Below are 14,715 nucleotides of genomic sequence, written 5' to 3'. Positions count from 1 at the left end.
TTCGTCCTGAAGAGAAACAATACCAATGATGTGATGCCTCACAGGCTTAGGTGCCTTGGTTCAAGAAGTGCCAAGGACTACACCTTGCTATTCTCTCCACTTTGCTGGGATCGTAACTCAGTGCATCATAGGACTCAGGCTGTGAACAGAAGGGTCAAAGAAAAGAGGCACAAGATGAGCACCATTCTTTTCTGATTGATGTAGAAGAAGATGTTGCTGCCAGCAGTTTTGATTACCTTCCAGTTGAAAAGATGCCACGATACAGGATTTCCTATCGTCAAGGTCCTTGGAAAAAGAAACATTTCAAAAAACTTCATGCTCCATCTTCTGTTCAATAGCATAATCAAGGAAGCAGTAATGTTTGTTGTCGTGTTTGTTGGAGGCAGACGGATGAAAGTGCAATCCGCGTTGAAACTTCAGTGATGTATCTGTAGCATTTCCTGAAATTTACAAAACTTCTTTACAAACATGACCTCAAGATTGATAGAGGAACCAATGCAATTCCAGAAGCAGCTGATGGAATACAGTAGTGTGTCAGAGGCCTTTAACATCATGTAGAGGTGGTAGACAGCATGAGCGGAGTTTTCATCAGGGGTTGGTAGGCACGATGAGGTCAGTGAGATACGGCTCTACCTACCGTTCGGGAGGCACGGAAGGAACGTCTTGAAGCTATTGGAGTTACGAATACGGATGACAACAATAACAAAAACAACAACTGATCATTGACGGAGGCCCGTGTTCCTATCACTCTACTCCATCAACTAAATCACGCACACTGGGCAAGCCTCTTTTAGCGTCGAAGTCTCATCACATGAGCAACCTGTCTAGGAACAACCGTGAGAGTAACGTTTTCGCGCCGACGGACCCCCAATCGTTGAGTCAATCTTATGACTAGGAAGGATACAAAAGGACACACAACCGAACTCCAATCCCAGACTCCCCAGCCAAAGCCCAGACACCCAAGATCCCTGACCCACGGCTACCCAAAACCCATTGATCCAAACTTCCAGTTTTGCAGTCCCATAACTCTAGCAAGCATCGATGAACGCCAATCCGATTCGAACAAAAGTGGTATCATAAGGTAATCGTGAGCGCAACTGAGGGTATCCGTACTCTAATTGTAACAATCATGGCAAACAAGTGATGAAAGCGGTAAATCAGACTCAGCACAGGCTCAAGAAGAAAACGACATTGAAGAAGACGCCGAGACACGGTTGCTATGCCTGAGCCCTTGCTTCCGCTGCCTCATGGCATAAATCAGGCCGCAGACATTGCAGAGGGTACGCGGCCCCGCGGGTCCGCTACGCCACTGTGGTGTACAGGTGGTGTGGCAGTTGTGGCAGACGGAGGGATCGGACATGTTCTGTAACTGTGCCTCAGTGTAAGTGAACGTTCAGTGTAGCTAAACCCCACCGAGCTTCCATTGTGAACCAGGCTTGTAAGACGAATGTTGGAATGAGAATAAGACACGGACGTCGTCTGCCCGGAGAGATATGAGGAACATTCGATGAAGTTGCGGTAACTTACTGCATTTGAGTGATGGTTCCCGGCAGCAGCAGCATGCTCGGCTTGCCCATATTGTTTGCGGCGGACCTTGCGCAAGTGGCTGGGGCGTCTCATTCGCAAGGTCGTCTCCTTTGACTTCTGAGAGATGGCCACCAACTCCGCCATGTCTCCGGTAATGTGCTGGGAAATCTTCTGCGCGTGTAGCAGCTTTGGGTTGCCGAGCAAGACTCCAGTCACCAGGCGGCCGCCCTCAAGCGCGGGTGCCCTGCTATATCGGAGCAAGCCCTGGATATTGCGAAGCAGGTTGTTTGCATCGCCATGGACCTGTGTACATCAAGAGGGGGTTTGTCAGCACATGATGGACATGTTTTTTTCGAAAATCGCATTATGAGGATCGAATTTTGGCAATCGCATCGGGTGGGCAGAACGCACTCTCTGAATGATTTCGCTGGCCTTGAGATGGTTCAGGGACATGGGCGCTAGTGGTTCGTTGGCGTTGCTGCACTCATTCTCGCTGGGACGGCGTCGCCAAGTCAGGGCCGGCATGGGCACGACAAGATCTGCCGGGGTCCGGGCCATTGACTCTCTGGAAGATGGAATTTGGAACGGGCTCGGCCGGTTTGGGAAACGGACTGGAATCCGTCAAAAGTCGGACGGACCAATTGTCATGAACGTAAGAGCGGGGCTGCTGCCAGTTTTGGGAATGGAAAGGAAGTCTGTGGGTGACGTCGATGGGTGGAGGAGGCAGAATGTTGTAAAGATCGAGAATTATGAGAGGGATCGAAAATGAGGGGATGGGGTCTTCTTCGTTTATAAAGGAAAATCGAGCGTTGAAAAGAGGGGAAAGCACGGGACCGCTCAACTCTCCGTTTTACACTTTGCTTTGCGTTTACGGCTCCACGCCCTCTCCAATGGTGCAGTCAAATACCCAGTTTTGCAAAGTAAAACGGTGAGAAAGCCACCAACTTTGATAACACGGCAAGCAGGCACGGCCCAGATGCTGGACGGAAGGTTTTGTGGAACTGAATTGAGGTAAAGCAGAGAGATTGATTGGACGACGTTTGAACCCATGCAGAACGTGGCTGCTGCAAGGGCGCAATGTTGATCCAAAACGGACCTTTCTGCATCCGTAACTTGCATGTTGCTATGTTGGAGACATGGGAAACGTAGAGTCTTCGATCCGTCGCCAGAGAACTCGATGTGCATCTATCGCCACCGACTGAGCATCACAGAGAATGGGAATTTGCATCGCTTTTCACTTCTCGATCTACGGTCAAATCCGATGGCGAATAATTTTTTGGGCGACGCGTATAGTCAACCTCGTTCCCAAAGATCAGGGCGAGGCGGTGATGTCCGTTTCGGTGCCGTGTCTCTGCAGCCCCCGGGTGGCGGTTGCGTGGAGGGATTCCGTAATTGGACTTTACAGAATAGTGGCCAAATTTGAAGCATTTCCTGGGGCTCTGATGTTGAGGGAATGCCTAGCCACTTTCCAGACGATTGTCCAAAGTGTTGAATGTGTCTTTTCTCCCGTCGGCCTGTCTGTGGCCTCTAACGCCCGAGTAAGGCGGCGCCGTTCGAGGTGAGGCATACAGTCATGTGGTGCTGCGTCTGGATCAACTGAGCGACAGAACCAGCCCACTTCCAAGGCCATCGGGGAGTGTGAGAAGATAATGCTCCGCATGAATGAGGACCTGAAGTCTAGTTCACACCGTTGCCCGCGAGGGAGCTGATGGCACGGCGCGCAGTTCGTAGCGAGTTCCCAGTAATTGACGAGAAAAACGCAATGTGTTGGATCACGTGAGGAGGCTCACGATTCCAGGAGGCAGAAACGACAGGCATAGCATCAGGGAAAGACTAGAGATGTCCAGTCCTTCCTCGTGGTCGGGTCGAAGGTTCTCGCCGAATAGAATCATGGCAGTAGCAGTTCGGTCGACCTCCTTCCTTCCTTCCATTATTTCTTGCATTCGTTGCTGACGCGTTCCTTCCTCCTTCTACAGGTCTTCCATCTACCCCTATTTCGAGTCATCGACCCGAACAGACCTCTCCTCCGATAGACCTTGCTCGCGAACGACATCGAATCAATATCAAACCATACGACACATTAGATTCAACATTTAATAACGATGTCACTCTTTGCCCTATCCCATCTTGCCAGTCTCGAGTCCGAACGAATAACACGAACGGCAGTGGAATCAACACAAAGTCCTGTCCATACTGGCAACCGGCGGTGCATATACTGCAAAGAACCCACACTCGCGCACCACTGCAACGAGTGTCAATCCAACTGGTTTTGCAGCTCCAAGTGTCAGAGGGCAAAAGCCCACAATATTGATGCTGCCAACTACATGGCCCTTTGCCCCGCGCAGAACAAACGACTGAATACCCACCGTTACCTCGCCGAGTCCCTCAGAGCCGGTACCTGCGAGCCTCCCACTGATCCGCAAACACGACAAGACTTCGGGTTCGATCTTTGCCAATACGGCAATAAACAAGAGGAACGCCTCCTTTGGGCGACATACAAGTGCCTTGGCTGTTTCTTCGACCTCGACAGCGTTGTTATCTAGGGATGGATGATTGCCAGGGGCAAGTCACTACTCGCCGAGATGATCAAGCAGTACTTTGCCGAGGTTCGCCTTTTGACCAAAGATGTATACATCTGGTGGTTTCGCCATAATATCTGGGTCATCATACCTGAGGACAGAAGAATGGGATATGCCATGACAGTCCATACCGATCTCGTCCGGGAGTGCGCCAAAATGTCACGGGTGTCCTGTCAGATCCTGAATGGCTGGGACCGAGATCGAGAAAGTTGGTGGACCGGGCACACCATTGACTACATGGCAGCTCGCGTACGAGAAGCCATACGTTCGGTGGAACAAGAAGATCAAGCAATGGACGGGGTCTCGAGCGACACCTTGAGTGTCGGCAATACAAGCGGCGACTCCCCAAGTAATGATCCCTCGCGTGGTGACGCTACGTCAGGATAACGCAAACGATATCAGTCTCAAGAATGAAATACCCGTGCAAGATATCTATCAGAAATACTCAAGTGTACAGTGGCAAGAGATGTCGGCGTGCTTACTCTGAGGGACAGACCTCAAGTAATTATGAGTAATAAACAAGTGTTAGAGACTTCCCACAGCGATACAGTTCCCCATGCGCAGGTTTCGTGCATATCTTACAAAGTCAATATCAGGCAGCTCTCCAAAGAGAAGACACCAATAGAGGTATGTGAAAAGAGGCTGGATTATCTATAACTATCGTTTCTGATTGCATCTGCAGGCTTTCCGCGCTCAACTCCCTGGTATGCTACCTACGGGGCCACGGTGCTGGATGCTGGCGACGAACGGCTCGCTGCATATACTGCCAGACCTTCAATCTATCCGTTTGCTGGACAAAGGATCGAGACGACAAGGGTCATGGGATTCATGCTGTCCATTTGACCTCAAAGAACTTCTTCGTCTCTCAACAAGCTTCACTTGGGTGAATTCGAGAACCATTACCCCCAACTCTCCCCCTCTCGCATCAGCTACTCTTTTGCCTTCTTTCCACCAACTCATCCCTAACATTGACTTCTCTTAGCATCTGCCATTATTACAAAAGTTTCGCACCAGAAACGGTTTGCTCTCCTCTTCGCTCAACTTTGACATGCTATTTCATTACTGACTAGCCAATGGACAGCAAACAACCCCAAACACCAACAACACCATGGCCGAAGTCAACCCCAACCAGCCCACCACCGAGATCCTGTTCAAGGACATTGTCGTCAGAAGACTTGCGACCGACCCACAGACCCTCAAGGACTTCTTCTTCGACCGCTGTATCACCACCAAGGGGCCAGGAGAAGCTCCACGCCGTCTATGCCCTCCTCATGGAAGGCATGGACCCGGCACAGAAGGTCCATGTCTTTCCCTGCAAGTAAGCCGACATGGCAGAGAGATACACTTGATGGGTCGCCAATCGAGATGGAAACATGGGCGTACACTGATTTGCGGTTGATTGAGATACAGAGAATTGTGCCTCGGCCTTAGCAAGGAGGCTTGTGACAGTTTAGATAGTCTTTGAGAGTTGCCCGTCGAAACCGAATCAACAATACCATTCAGTCACCACAGTCCTTGTTCCTCTGGTGGCTCTTTGCTAGATAGTCACTGTGTACCTCGGACCATCAAAGCCAGCGGCGTTTGTACCAATGAAGGACGAAGTAGCTATTCTGATTGACAATGAATTGATTGAGATCTTGCATGGGACAAGGCTTGAAGGCACCCGTTGCTCTGAAAAAGCTTCGGCCTCAAGAATCTATGTAAGCGCTCCATCCCATCCTCAAGTAGTAAAGATCACCATCCAGTACAAGCACACAGACCTACGCGTTGGTACCAACAACAAAACAAACACAGCGCTACATCACACCCAATACCCGATAGAAGCCAACTAACACCGAAAGAAACTTCCATAGAAGAGCTACACTATGGAGAACGAGAAAAGCCAGACTTATTCCAACGAGGAGCAAGCCAAGCCCATAACCAGCTTTCTTCGAAGAGCAATGACACTGACTGAACTCCCGCAGACTCCCCAAGACCTGCCCGCCATGCAGATCTGGTTCTTCACTCGTTGCCAGTCCCACGACTAAGCCTTCAATCTCCTCCGCATCTACCAGACCCTCCTCATCGACCTCGACTTCACCCCGCGCGAGATCGAGGGCTGGCTGGCGCAGGGCCACCTCGGCCGCAACATCGTGATGCACCTTGAGAATAACCTAGGCAAAATCCCAGAGTCCCTGATGATGTGGTTGATGGCGCACATCTGGATCTTCGGTCTCGAGCCCGGTGCCGCTCTGCAGGAGGATGTGCCCGTCTTCAAGTTCTCGGATGAAGATAAGGAGTTTTTGGGGCAGTTTGATGCTCCGCCAGAGTGGGCTGGCATGCGTACCCTGGAGATCGAGTCTGCGATGGAGTGGGAGCTTGAGATTGTTAGGTCGTTGGCGCGTGTGAGGGCCGTGACGGAGCCGAAGGGATTTCTGAAAAAGTGGCTATTGGGTCCGGAGGAGGAGGAGGAGGAGGAGTATCCTTTGACGTGTGAGCGGTGCCTTGAGCCCGATAATTGGAGGAAGTTGTACTCGAGCTGGGAATGGCGGCAGAAGATTGCGGACATGTGGTATGGCTCGCCGCGGACAGATTGGATGAAGAAATGAGGTGGCGAAGCCAGGTAAGATTATTTTCCATTGAAATCTATGGATCTGCTTGATGAAATGATACCACGTTGATACCACCAATGTGCCATGACTTACAGCTACATTGCGCTTGCTGCCAGTTATCGCGGGGAGGTGATTATCCTTGGCGCAGAGCCAGCGGAGGTGAGCGTACCAAAACTGGCCGCGGGTTGAGGCTTGCGCACTTGTAATGATAGTAAGACGAATGGTTGTTTGGCGTCGAGGTCGGCCGCTTTCGAGAGGGCGTTCGATGGAGGGGCAAGGAGGGGCGTCGAGCACAGTGCGTAGGACGCGGTGGGGGTCGATGCCATTGAGGCCGACGCTGAATCTTGTATGCGCTACCAGGTGATTACATATGATTTTTGGTATTGAATATGATGGCCTTCTCAATTGGCAGTTGTCGCTCGCGGAAACGTGGTAGTCTGGATGACTTGGCGATGAAGTTGATGGGGGGAGGCGAAGGAGGGACGCGGATGGTGGGGGCTTATGTAAGTGAAGCTGCCAACGTCAACCGTGGGAAGGAGCCGGTCCCAACTTCCTTCCTCAAGACGGACATATGGGGGAAAAGATAAGGAAGGAACAAAGCAAAAATTATAAGGCGCCTTCCATTGAAAAAGCAGTATTCTGTGTAAAGAGCATCGTGATCACTTCAAATTTTGCAAAAGGGAAGAAATCTTATGTCAGGGCCATCTCTATTAACAGCATGTCAATGTCAGCGGGTGCAGTACTATCAAGGCGACCGGTTCTCTATCTCCAAGCACAACTGTATGGCAAGACCTGCCGCATCCAAACCCAGCCATTGCACTGCCGTTTCCAAGCTCGATACGCCATATCGAAGCAAGCATCCGAGGGTATCGCAGAGAACAAGGTGGTGATGGTGTATGGTTTGTCCCATCAGGTAGCGAAAGGCACTGCGATGGTCAGCTCGAGCTCTCGTTGATGGGGAAGGGTAAGCTACTCACATCTGTGTAAACCTCATAATGCTAATGTCGAGCAATTGCCCTCATCATATCGAGGGGATTATCTTGCCAGTCTCGTCGAGCATTCAAGAGTACCAGTCAAAGTCGTCACCAGGTCGCTTACGAGCATCGTAGTACTCCTTCAACTCCTTCGCAGCGCGCGCAGCCTTAGCCTCGCTGGCAAGATCCTCGGGGTCCCAGATGTACTGGTTCTCAAGGAACCACTTGTAATCACCCTGGTAATCCTCCGGACCAAGCAAGACCTCAAACTTGGCCTTGATCTCCGCGGCCACATTCTTCAGACCATCCTCGTGGTGAAGCCACTCGTGGAGCTCCTCAGGCTTGACCTCAAAGTCCTCGAGGACGGTGCGGTAGACGTTGTAGAGTTTGCTCTGGTCGAGGGTGATGTAGCAGCGCGAGAAGCCGTAGTCGGCCTTGACCTGCGCGTTGGTGGGGATCTCGTCGTCCTGGATGGCGGCGAGGAGGTCGTGGGCCGTGGTGCGCTTGGCGTTTTTGTTGCGCTTCGCGGGGGGCTTATTCTTCTTGACCGCCTTGTTCTTGCTTCCCTTGGGGCGGCCGGGTCCCATGATGGGTTTCTTGCAGGCCGGCTTGGGCTTGCGGGAGGCAGCGGCTGTAGTGGTCTTCTTGGAGGCGGCCTTGCGGGCGGCTGGCTTCTTCTTCTCGGGGGAGGGTTCCTCGGGCGAGGGCTTCGAGGGCTTCGAGTCTGGGAGTTTCTTTCGGGTGGTGCGCTTGGGGGCAGGGTCCTCGGGGATTGTCTCGAGGACCGTGGCGGTGTTGTTCTCCTTGGAGGCCATCTTTGTCAGTCTTTGTTGATACAGGAAAGGTGTGGATAAGTGGTGATTGTTGGAGGTTTGGAAGGAAAATTGCCAGGAGGAGGATGTGAAGAAAAGTAAGAGGGTGGGAAGACAATGGATTGATGGGAGTGAGTTGCTTAGGTAGGGTCTTAAAAGATCTCTTGGTGGGAGCGGACGGGAATGAGATACTCACCTCAGACGATCAGATCGGTTTGGAGTATCCGGAAGCTTCACCTCAGCTTCAATCGACTGGGCAACTTTTATACTGAGGCAGGTATGTAAAGATCGGCCTGTAGTGGGCCCTCAACCCGTGACTTCATAAATACTCCTCGTCCTTATTAACTACCCTTAATGCGAATATGGTCCTGGAATACGACAGAGGCGAAGAGGATTGTGAAGGGGCGGTGGCTTATATGGGGTATGATGAAGGGGATCCTTCACACCCATGTTAGGACATGCGATGAAGTGCTGCCTATGATGTTTAGACTCTGTTAATTGAACCCTCGAACGCGGCCTAAAAGCCCCTCCATTCTGAACATTCAATACCCTCTCAGAGGAGAACAAGCGTTCAACGCGGTTTAAGGAAGTAGATACATCATGTCTCCATCACTCCATCTCTCTCATTGCGAGAGCTATGCAAGACGATGGGATTCTCTTCATAAAAGGCAGTTCCCAAACTCCTACTCCAACAAGCAATACCAAACAAAACACAGACAACCCTCACAAGTAACCTCCCTCAAAAGCCAACACCTCACTCCTTCCACCGAACCTCGCCATCCGCCCCCTCAGCATCAAACGCCAAAAACGCAATCTTCCTAACCCACCTCTCCTCCCCAAACAACCACCTCCAATTCTCCTTCCTCACACTCCGCTCATGCTTCTGAGGCAAAAACCGCCTCGCCTGCTCCAGCTCAACCTCCATCGCCCACTCAATCTGCGCGACACTATACCGCTCCCACGCCCTCGGCCACCTCCCCTGCAGAAACGCCCGATCGTCCTCGGTGAACTCAAACACGGGCACATCGTAGTTCTGGATCTCGCCGCACCAGACGTGCGTATGCTGCTTCACCCACTTCCTTCGCTCCTTTGAGATCTTGTCCCCGGCAAAGGCGGTCTCGAGCATGAGGTGCGCGATGCGGTAGCCGAGGGATTTGTTGGATTTCCACTTGTAGAGCTCGTGGGAGGTGACGCTGAGGTCTAGGATGAGGGTGTTGTAGACGCCCAGCAGGGCTTTCGCGTCGTTGAGGGTGCGGCAGCGGGTAAAGTACCAGTCCTTGAGGACGTAGATATCTCTGGGGAGCTCGGTGGACGGGAGCGTGTCGTGGAAGAAGCCTGGCTCGGCGAGGGTGGTGGTTGTCGTTGTCGTTGCGGTCGTGGTTGGCGTGAGTGTGCTGCCCGTAGTATCCATCTCGTCAGTTTATTCTCCTGTTGGTCAAGCTCTTGGGGGTTATTTGAATCTGTAGAGGGAGTTTTTGGGTGCTGGTTTGTTGTAGTTTCTTGCTGGTGTGGCTTATCGAAGGTGATAGTCATTGGTATTGTGGAAAGTTCTGGCTTATGTATTCCATCTCAGACTAAACCAACCTACAGCCAGGGAAACATTGCCATTGTAGCCGTAGACAAACAATGCCGAACACAAGGGATCAAGCAAGAAAGGTCAGATTGACAAAGAAGCTGTCAAAGCTGTTAGCGATGACCCAGATTGGACCAAGTCAAGGTGGTGCTTGTGTCCTCAAAGGCCCGAGGAAGAAAGAGGGCGGCGGCTTATTGCCCCGAGGGCCATCTATCATCATATTCGTCTACTGCTATGCTGCTGATGCGCATCAAATCGTGTAGACAACAATCCCGCCCAACAAAGTCTAGTAACTCCAGCCGGGTCGTTGCAGTGATGCATTCCAGCCATTGGGGTATTCCATGTAATACGATTGCTCAACATTTCCATAAAAGCTTTTTCCTACCGCCATTGCGTCTCCATCCCAATTCCTGCCAAGCGAGTATGACCCGCGAGCCCCCTCATTTTCCTGCGTCGCGCATTGCTCATCATGCTATACCCTTGCTCTCCAGTATCTTGCTTAGCTCCTTCAGCCGCACAGGTTTAGTCAGGAATAGATCGATGCCACTCGCAAACGCTTCTTGCTGTGCATTGGCTGATGCCAATCCCGTAAGCGCGATGATCAGACAGCGTGACAGGCTGTCTTTCGTCTCTATAGCACGAATCCGTCGTGTCGCCTCGAAGCCGTCCATCACAGGCATCGAGATGTCCATCAGAATACAGTGATACTCGCCCGGTGCTTGGCGGAACTCGTCTAACGCTTCTTGCCCGTCTCTTGCGTTCCGATAGTCGTGTCCAAGCCTCGTCATGTACGTTGCCAGCATCTTGAGGTTGAGTGGGTTGTCGTCCACCAGGAGAAACTTGGGACGAAATCCTCCCGTCTTCTTTGGTCTGTGAGACAATCGGGGGGTGTCTTGGCCATCGAGCGTTAGCCTCTTGGGATGTTCTTCCGGCGTGTCCGGTAGAGCGACATCCTCAGGCCTTGGCTCCGTTTCTCTCGCCTGCACAGCTTGGTCATCCACACTCTGCTTTGCTTCGACTTCGGTACTTGGCAACTCCTTCAATCTCTCGGGGAGATCCTCTCCGGTCGGAACATCCGGAAGGGCTTCGGTGCTTCCCACGTCCGTGAGTCTGTCTTGTGCACACCCAGTCGGCGTGTCGCCACCCGCGTTGGACGCTTCTGGGCTGGCCAAGGATAACATTGTAGGAGTTGGTATCGCCCGTTCTTGCATTTTCGTCCATCGCTTGAAGCTCAGCAAAAGCACCTTGGCAAGTTTTCTCGGGCCAATCCTTGTAGACGAATTCTTAGTTGAAGCCGATCACTGATTCGGAAGGTACAAACTTACGGCTGTGAGATGAACTCAAATACGATGCGATTACCGGTGAATCGTGCGGAGGTAGCTAGTTGGCGCGCGATAAGCGCGTTCCGGCATATCACCACGACCGGTGTGTTAATGATGCCTAAGCGTCGCTCCGTCAAGAGCTGCTCTAGTTGCTTTTCTGTAGACAGAACCAAGTCGGGAAGGAGTTGTTGCGAGGGCGGGATGGATTGGTCAATGATTTGCATATGAAGCCATTCCCTGCATAGATTTGTGACCAGTGCTCCTTCGCTGGGGGTGTTGCTGGCCAACTCGTCGGGCATTTTGACTCCGTAGTCTTCAGGGAAACCCAACAGTTTGACTCTTAGACCCATGAGTTCGCCGACAGATGCCCGAAAGGCATCAATGTTGCCATCTTCCACGTTGGCTGCCGTTGGTGATGCTGGGTTGGCGCATAGCAAGGGAAGTTGAACCCTCACTTTCGTCCCTCGTCCGACCTTACTCCATACCTGGATAGACCCACGCAGCTTGCTAACTATGCGCTTGACCAAGCTCAGACCGAGACCGGCTCCGGCAGAAAAAGAGTCCTCTTGAGCGAAGGGCGCGAATAGATGATGTTGTAGGTATTCATGACTAATGCCACGTCCAGAATCTACCACATCGATTTGAATGATAGCCTTAGTGGATGGTACATCAGTCAACGGGGCCAGCTGATTAACATTGACGTTGACGAATCCCTTTTCTGTGTACTTGAGCGAGTTCCCTAGGAGATTCATGATGACTCGCCTCAAAGCTCCAGGCTGTGTATGGAAACCCCAGGAGACCGCGGGTGAAATGTCGAAAGTGACGGATACGTCTCCGAGGATGAGTTGTAAATCCCCGATTTTGTTGGTTCTCGTCGCCATTTCTTCCATTGCTTGCATGCTGTCAAGTCTGCGTAATGCAGTAGTATCGGCGTGGTCTGTCGGTCTGTTGCCCGCAAGTTGGGCCACAGAGATGCGTTGGTAACTGAAGCCAGCACAAACACTCTCGACAACCTCTTCCGACAGAACGTCGACTTCGACATTTGATGTGATGCTCATCATACCAGCTTCGATGCTAATCTTTCGATCCCGAGCTCTCAAGCCTCGCTCACCAAATGTGGTTGAGTTTCTCCGGTGGTTTGACGGGCCGATGAAGTTGTTGATCTTGCTCCAGTCCAAGAGGTGGTCTATTGTTTCCAGCAGTGTGCGACCACAATTTTCGATCGAAACCAATGTCTCTCCCTGGAAAGCGTCCATAGTGGTATCGTGCAACAACTCTGCGCCAAGAATAATGCCGTGGAGCGGGGAGCGTAGCTCATGAGAAAGTGAGCTCAACAAGTCCGTCTTCGCCTTGTCAACAAGCATCGAGCTGACGTGATCGACCTCTGACATGATGACTGATGCAAAGGCGCGTAAGTAGCTGAGCTCGCCTTCGACGGTAAGCACTCGAGTTGGAGTCTTGGTACAGGCGAATCCGCCTGCGTACCAACGTTGCTTTTGTACGTCCCACAAAGGTATGATGGCCATGCTTCTGGTTCCTGAAAATAGGCCGCTGAGAGTTTTCCCTTCGTTCCGTCTCGAGTAGGCATGCTTTCGTTTCTTGTTTCGTTGCCGTTCGTCCTCGGTTGGGCCCCGTACAATATCTACGATCTCCTGAAGTGGTGTTTCTGGCTGTGCGATATGGTCGTCGCCGGAATGGTCGCTGGATTGGATAGAGCCGTTCTCGTCGAAGCTGAAAATTTTACCTTGCGGATATCTTCGTAACAATTTCGTAAGGAACTTTTCGGATACGGAGGTGTGGTTCAGAGACGGTAGGTCTCCGTCGATGCTTGAGGTAGATGAGCTCGAGAAGCCGAGGACCGCACATAAGCTGTCGTCTTGGTCGGTATCGCTGCCCAACACACTCCCGGTACTTAGACTGGGGCTTGTTTGCTCGTCACTAGATGATGATGATGAGCCTCGGCCCCTGGCAGACCTCATGTTGGTCGCTCTAGGGACAGCAAGCCCTCCGAACGAGCCGATACTAGCGTCCACAAAAAGCACGCTCTCAACCTCTATAGCTTCTCGAATAACGTTGGCGGCCTTTGAGAAAATGTGCCGAATATGTGACATGTGCGAGTCACCGTCTCCCTGCGAAACACTTTCTGTCCCTGAATGGATACTTTCCAAGGAGGTCCCGGACACAGATGGGAGTGCTTCCGGGTCTTGGTTTGGCTGAGGATATGGTCGAGAATCCGCTGTAGGCGAGACTGGCTTATCATCTGGTGCTTGGACTTCTGGCTGTGGCGCATTCTGCATCGCAACAGTAGACGACTGATGTTGTTGTGTTTGAGAGGCCTCGAATGCCACCTCTTCTCTGTTGCGTTCGATCCTTTGCTGGTGTTTGTTCAGAGCCCCCTCAAATGACGGGTGGTCATCGAACGAGTCAATATTATTCCTGTCCCTCCATCCCGACATGGTGCTCTTGCCCTCGACGAAGCTGCCAACGCCGCGAACCATCCTGTCTGCGCGTCGGTGATCGTCCCTGTTCCGTTTTGCGTCGAGATAGTTCAAGATCACTTTCGAAATATCCTGCATGAGTTGATTTTCCACATTGTCAAAGCTTTTGCGCGGAGTATCTCCGTAGATGCTAAAGACACCAATGTGTATACCGCTTTGTGAACGGATTGGGACTCCGGCATAGAAGCGACATTGCGGCGTGTTGAGACAGAAGGCTCGCGAAGAGGTCCTAGGATCTTCAGAAAGGTCTGGAATAATGGTAACAGGTAGCTGATGGGGACCCGAAGGATGTTGTTCGTTGAGGTGATCGGAGATTGAGAGGATGAGCTCGCATATGCCGGAAGATCGTGGGATAGCGGTGCCGCACAGTAGCAGCTGGTCGATATCCCCGCGCTGGGTTTCTGGAGGATTGGTGTCGGGAGTCAGAGCCAGTGACTGCGTAGCTTCAGCAATGACGTACTGATACTTGCTGTCGAAGAGGGATATCATGGCCCGGGTCGCATTCAGGCGTAGAGCGCCGAGTTCAGCGAAGGAAGTGAGTGCCGCATCAGGACATGACCGAAGTTCCGAGGATGGCTTGAGATTGTTTGGGTCGTTGTAGACTGTATGTGCGATCAAGGAACTGTCATATCTGCGGAGGCGGTCAGGAAATTCAATACTAAAGATGAGCGAAGTTTGCATTGACGAAAAGCCGTCCAGGCCGATAAAGAAGCACTTTGGGGCGCGGACCTGAATGTCTCCCTCTCGCGGCGACCCTCAGAGACGGCCTTGGCCGGCGGAGTGTTGACCATGGCCGGGCAGCGTGAATTTTATATCACGAGAGACCGGCCGCTCCTCTG

At 51.9% G+C, this 14,715-nt stretch overlaps 6 protein-coding genes across 6 annotated transcripts; 2 read left to right on the top strand and 4 right to left on the bottom strand.

The window, feature by feature from the left end:
- Nucleotides 1–1,174: 1,174 nt before the first annotated feature.
- Nucleotides 1,175–2,085, bottom strand: CABS01_13244 (uncharacterized protein; the record flags this gene model as incomplete). Its single annotated transcript, XM_060546588.1, has 3 exons — nucleotides 1,175–1,369; nucleotides 1,528–1,830; nucleotides 1,939–2,085. The coding sequence occupies 3 exons, from the start codon at nucleotides 2,083–2,085 to the stop codon at nucleotides 1,175–1,177; spliced, it is 645 nt and encodes a 214-aa protein (XP_060395209.1).
- A 1,544-nt stretch (nucleotides 2,086–3,629) lies between these two features.
- On the top strand, nucleotides 3,630–4,070 carry CABS01_13243 (uncharacterized protein; the record flags this gene model as incomplete). Its single annotated transcript, XM_060546587.1, has 1 exon — nucleotides 3,630–4,070. One exon carries the CDS (start codon nucleotides 3,630–3,632, stop codon nucleotides 4,068–4,070), a length of 441 nt encoding a protein of 146 aa, XP_060395208.1.
- A 1,144-nt stretch (nucleotides 4,071–5,214) lies between these two features.
- On the top strand, nucleotides 5,215–6,694 carry CABS01_13242 (uncharacterized protein; the record flags this gene model as incomplete). The annotated part of the gene is made up of 2 exons (XM_060546586.1): nucleotides 5,215–5,424; nucleotides 6,161–6,694. 2 exons carry the CDS (start codon nucleotides 5,215–5,217, stop codon nucleotides 6,692–6,694), a joined length of 744 nt encoding a protein of 247 aa, XP_060395207.1.
- Nucleotides 6,695–7,757: 1,063 nt separating this feature from the next.
- CABS01_13241 (uncharacterized protein) lies at nucleotides 7,758–8,486 on the bottom strand (the record flags this gene model as incomplete). Its single annotated transcript, XM_060546585.1, has 1 exon — nucleotides 7,758–8,486. One exon carries the CDS (start codon nucleotides 8,484–8,486, stop codon nucleotides 7,758–7,760), a length of 729 nt encoding a protein of 242 aa, XP_060395206.1.
- A 751-nt stretch (nucleotides 8,487–9,237) lies between these two features.
- On the bottom strand, nucleotides 9,238–9,894 carry CABS01_13240 (uncharacterized protein; the record flags this gene model as incomplete). The annotated part of the gene is made up of 1 exon (XM_060546584.1): nucleotides 9,238–9,894. One exon carries the CDS (start codon nucleotides 9,892–9,894, stop codon nucleotides 9,238–9,240), a length of 657 nt encoding a protein of 218 aa, XP_060395205.1.
- A 629-nt stretch (nucleotides 9,895–10,523) lies between these two features.
- On the bottom strand, nucleotides 10,524–14,667 carry CABS01_13239 (hsp90-like protein; the record flags this gene model as incomplete). The annotated part of the gene is made up of 3 exons (XM_060546583.1): nucleotides 10,524–11,325; nucleotides 11,382–14,507; nucleotides 14,606–14,667. The coding sequence occupies 3 exons, from the start codon at nucleotides 14,665–14,667 to the stop codon at nucleotides 10,524–10,526; spliced, it is 3,990 nt and encodes a 1,329-aa protein (XP_060395204.1).
- Between the last annotated feature and the right edge of the window lie 48 nt (nucleotides 14,668–14,715).

Source organism: Colletotrichum abscissum (genome assembly GCF_030869225.1).
Source record: "Colletotrichum abscissum strain IMI 504890 chromosome Unknown Scaffold_43.1, whole genome shotgun sequence".
NCBI lineage: Eukaryota > Fungi > Ascomycota > Sordariomycetes > Glomerellales > Glomerellaceae > Colletotrichum > Colletotrichum abscissum.
This window is presented reverse-complemented; position numbering and strand designations above follow the sequence as displayed.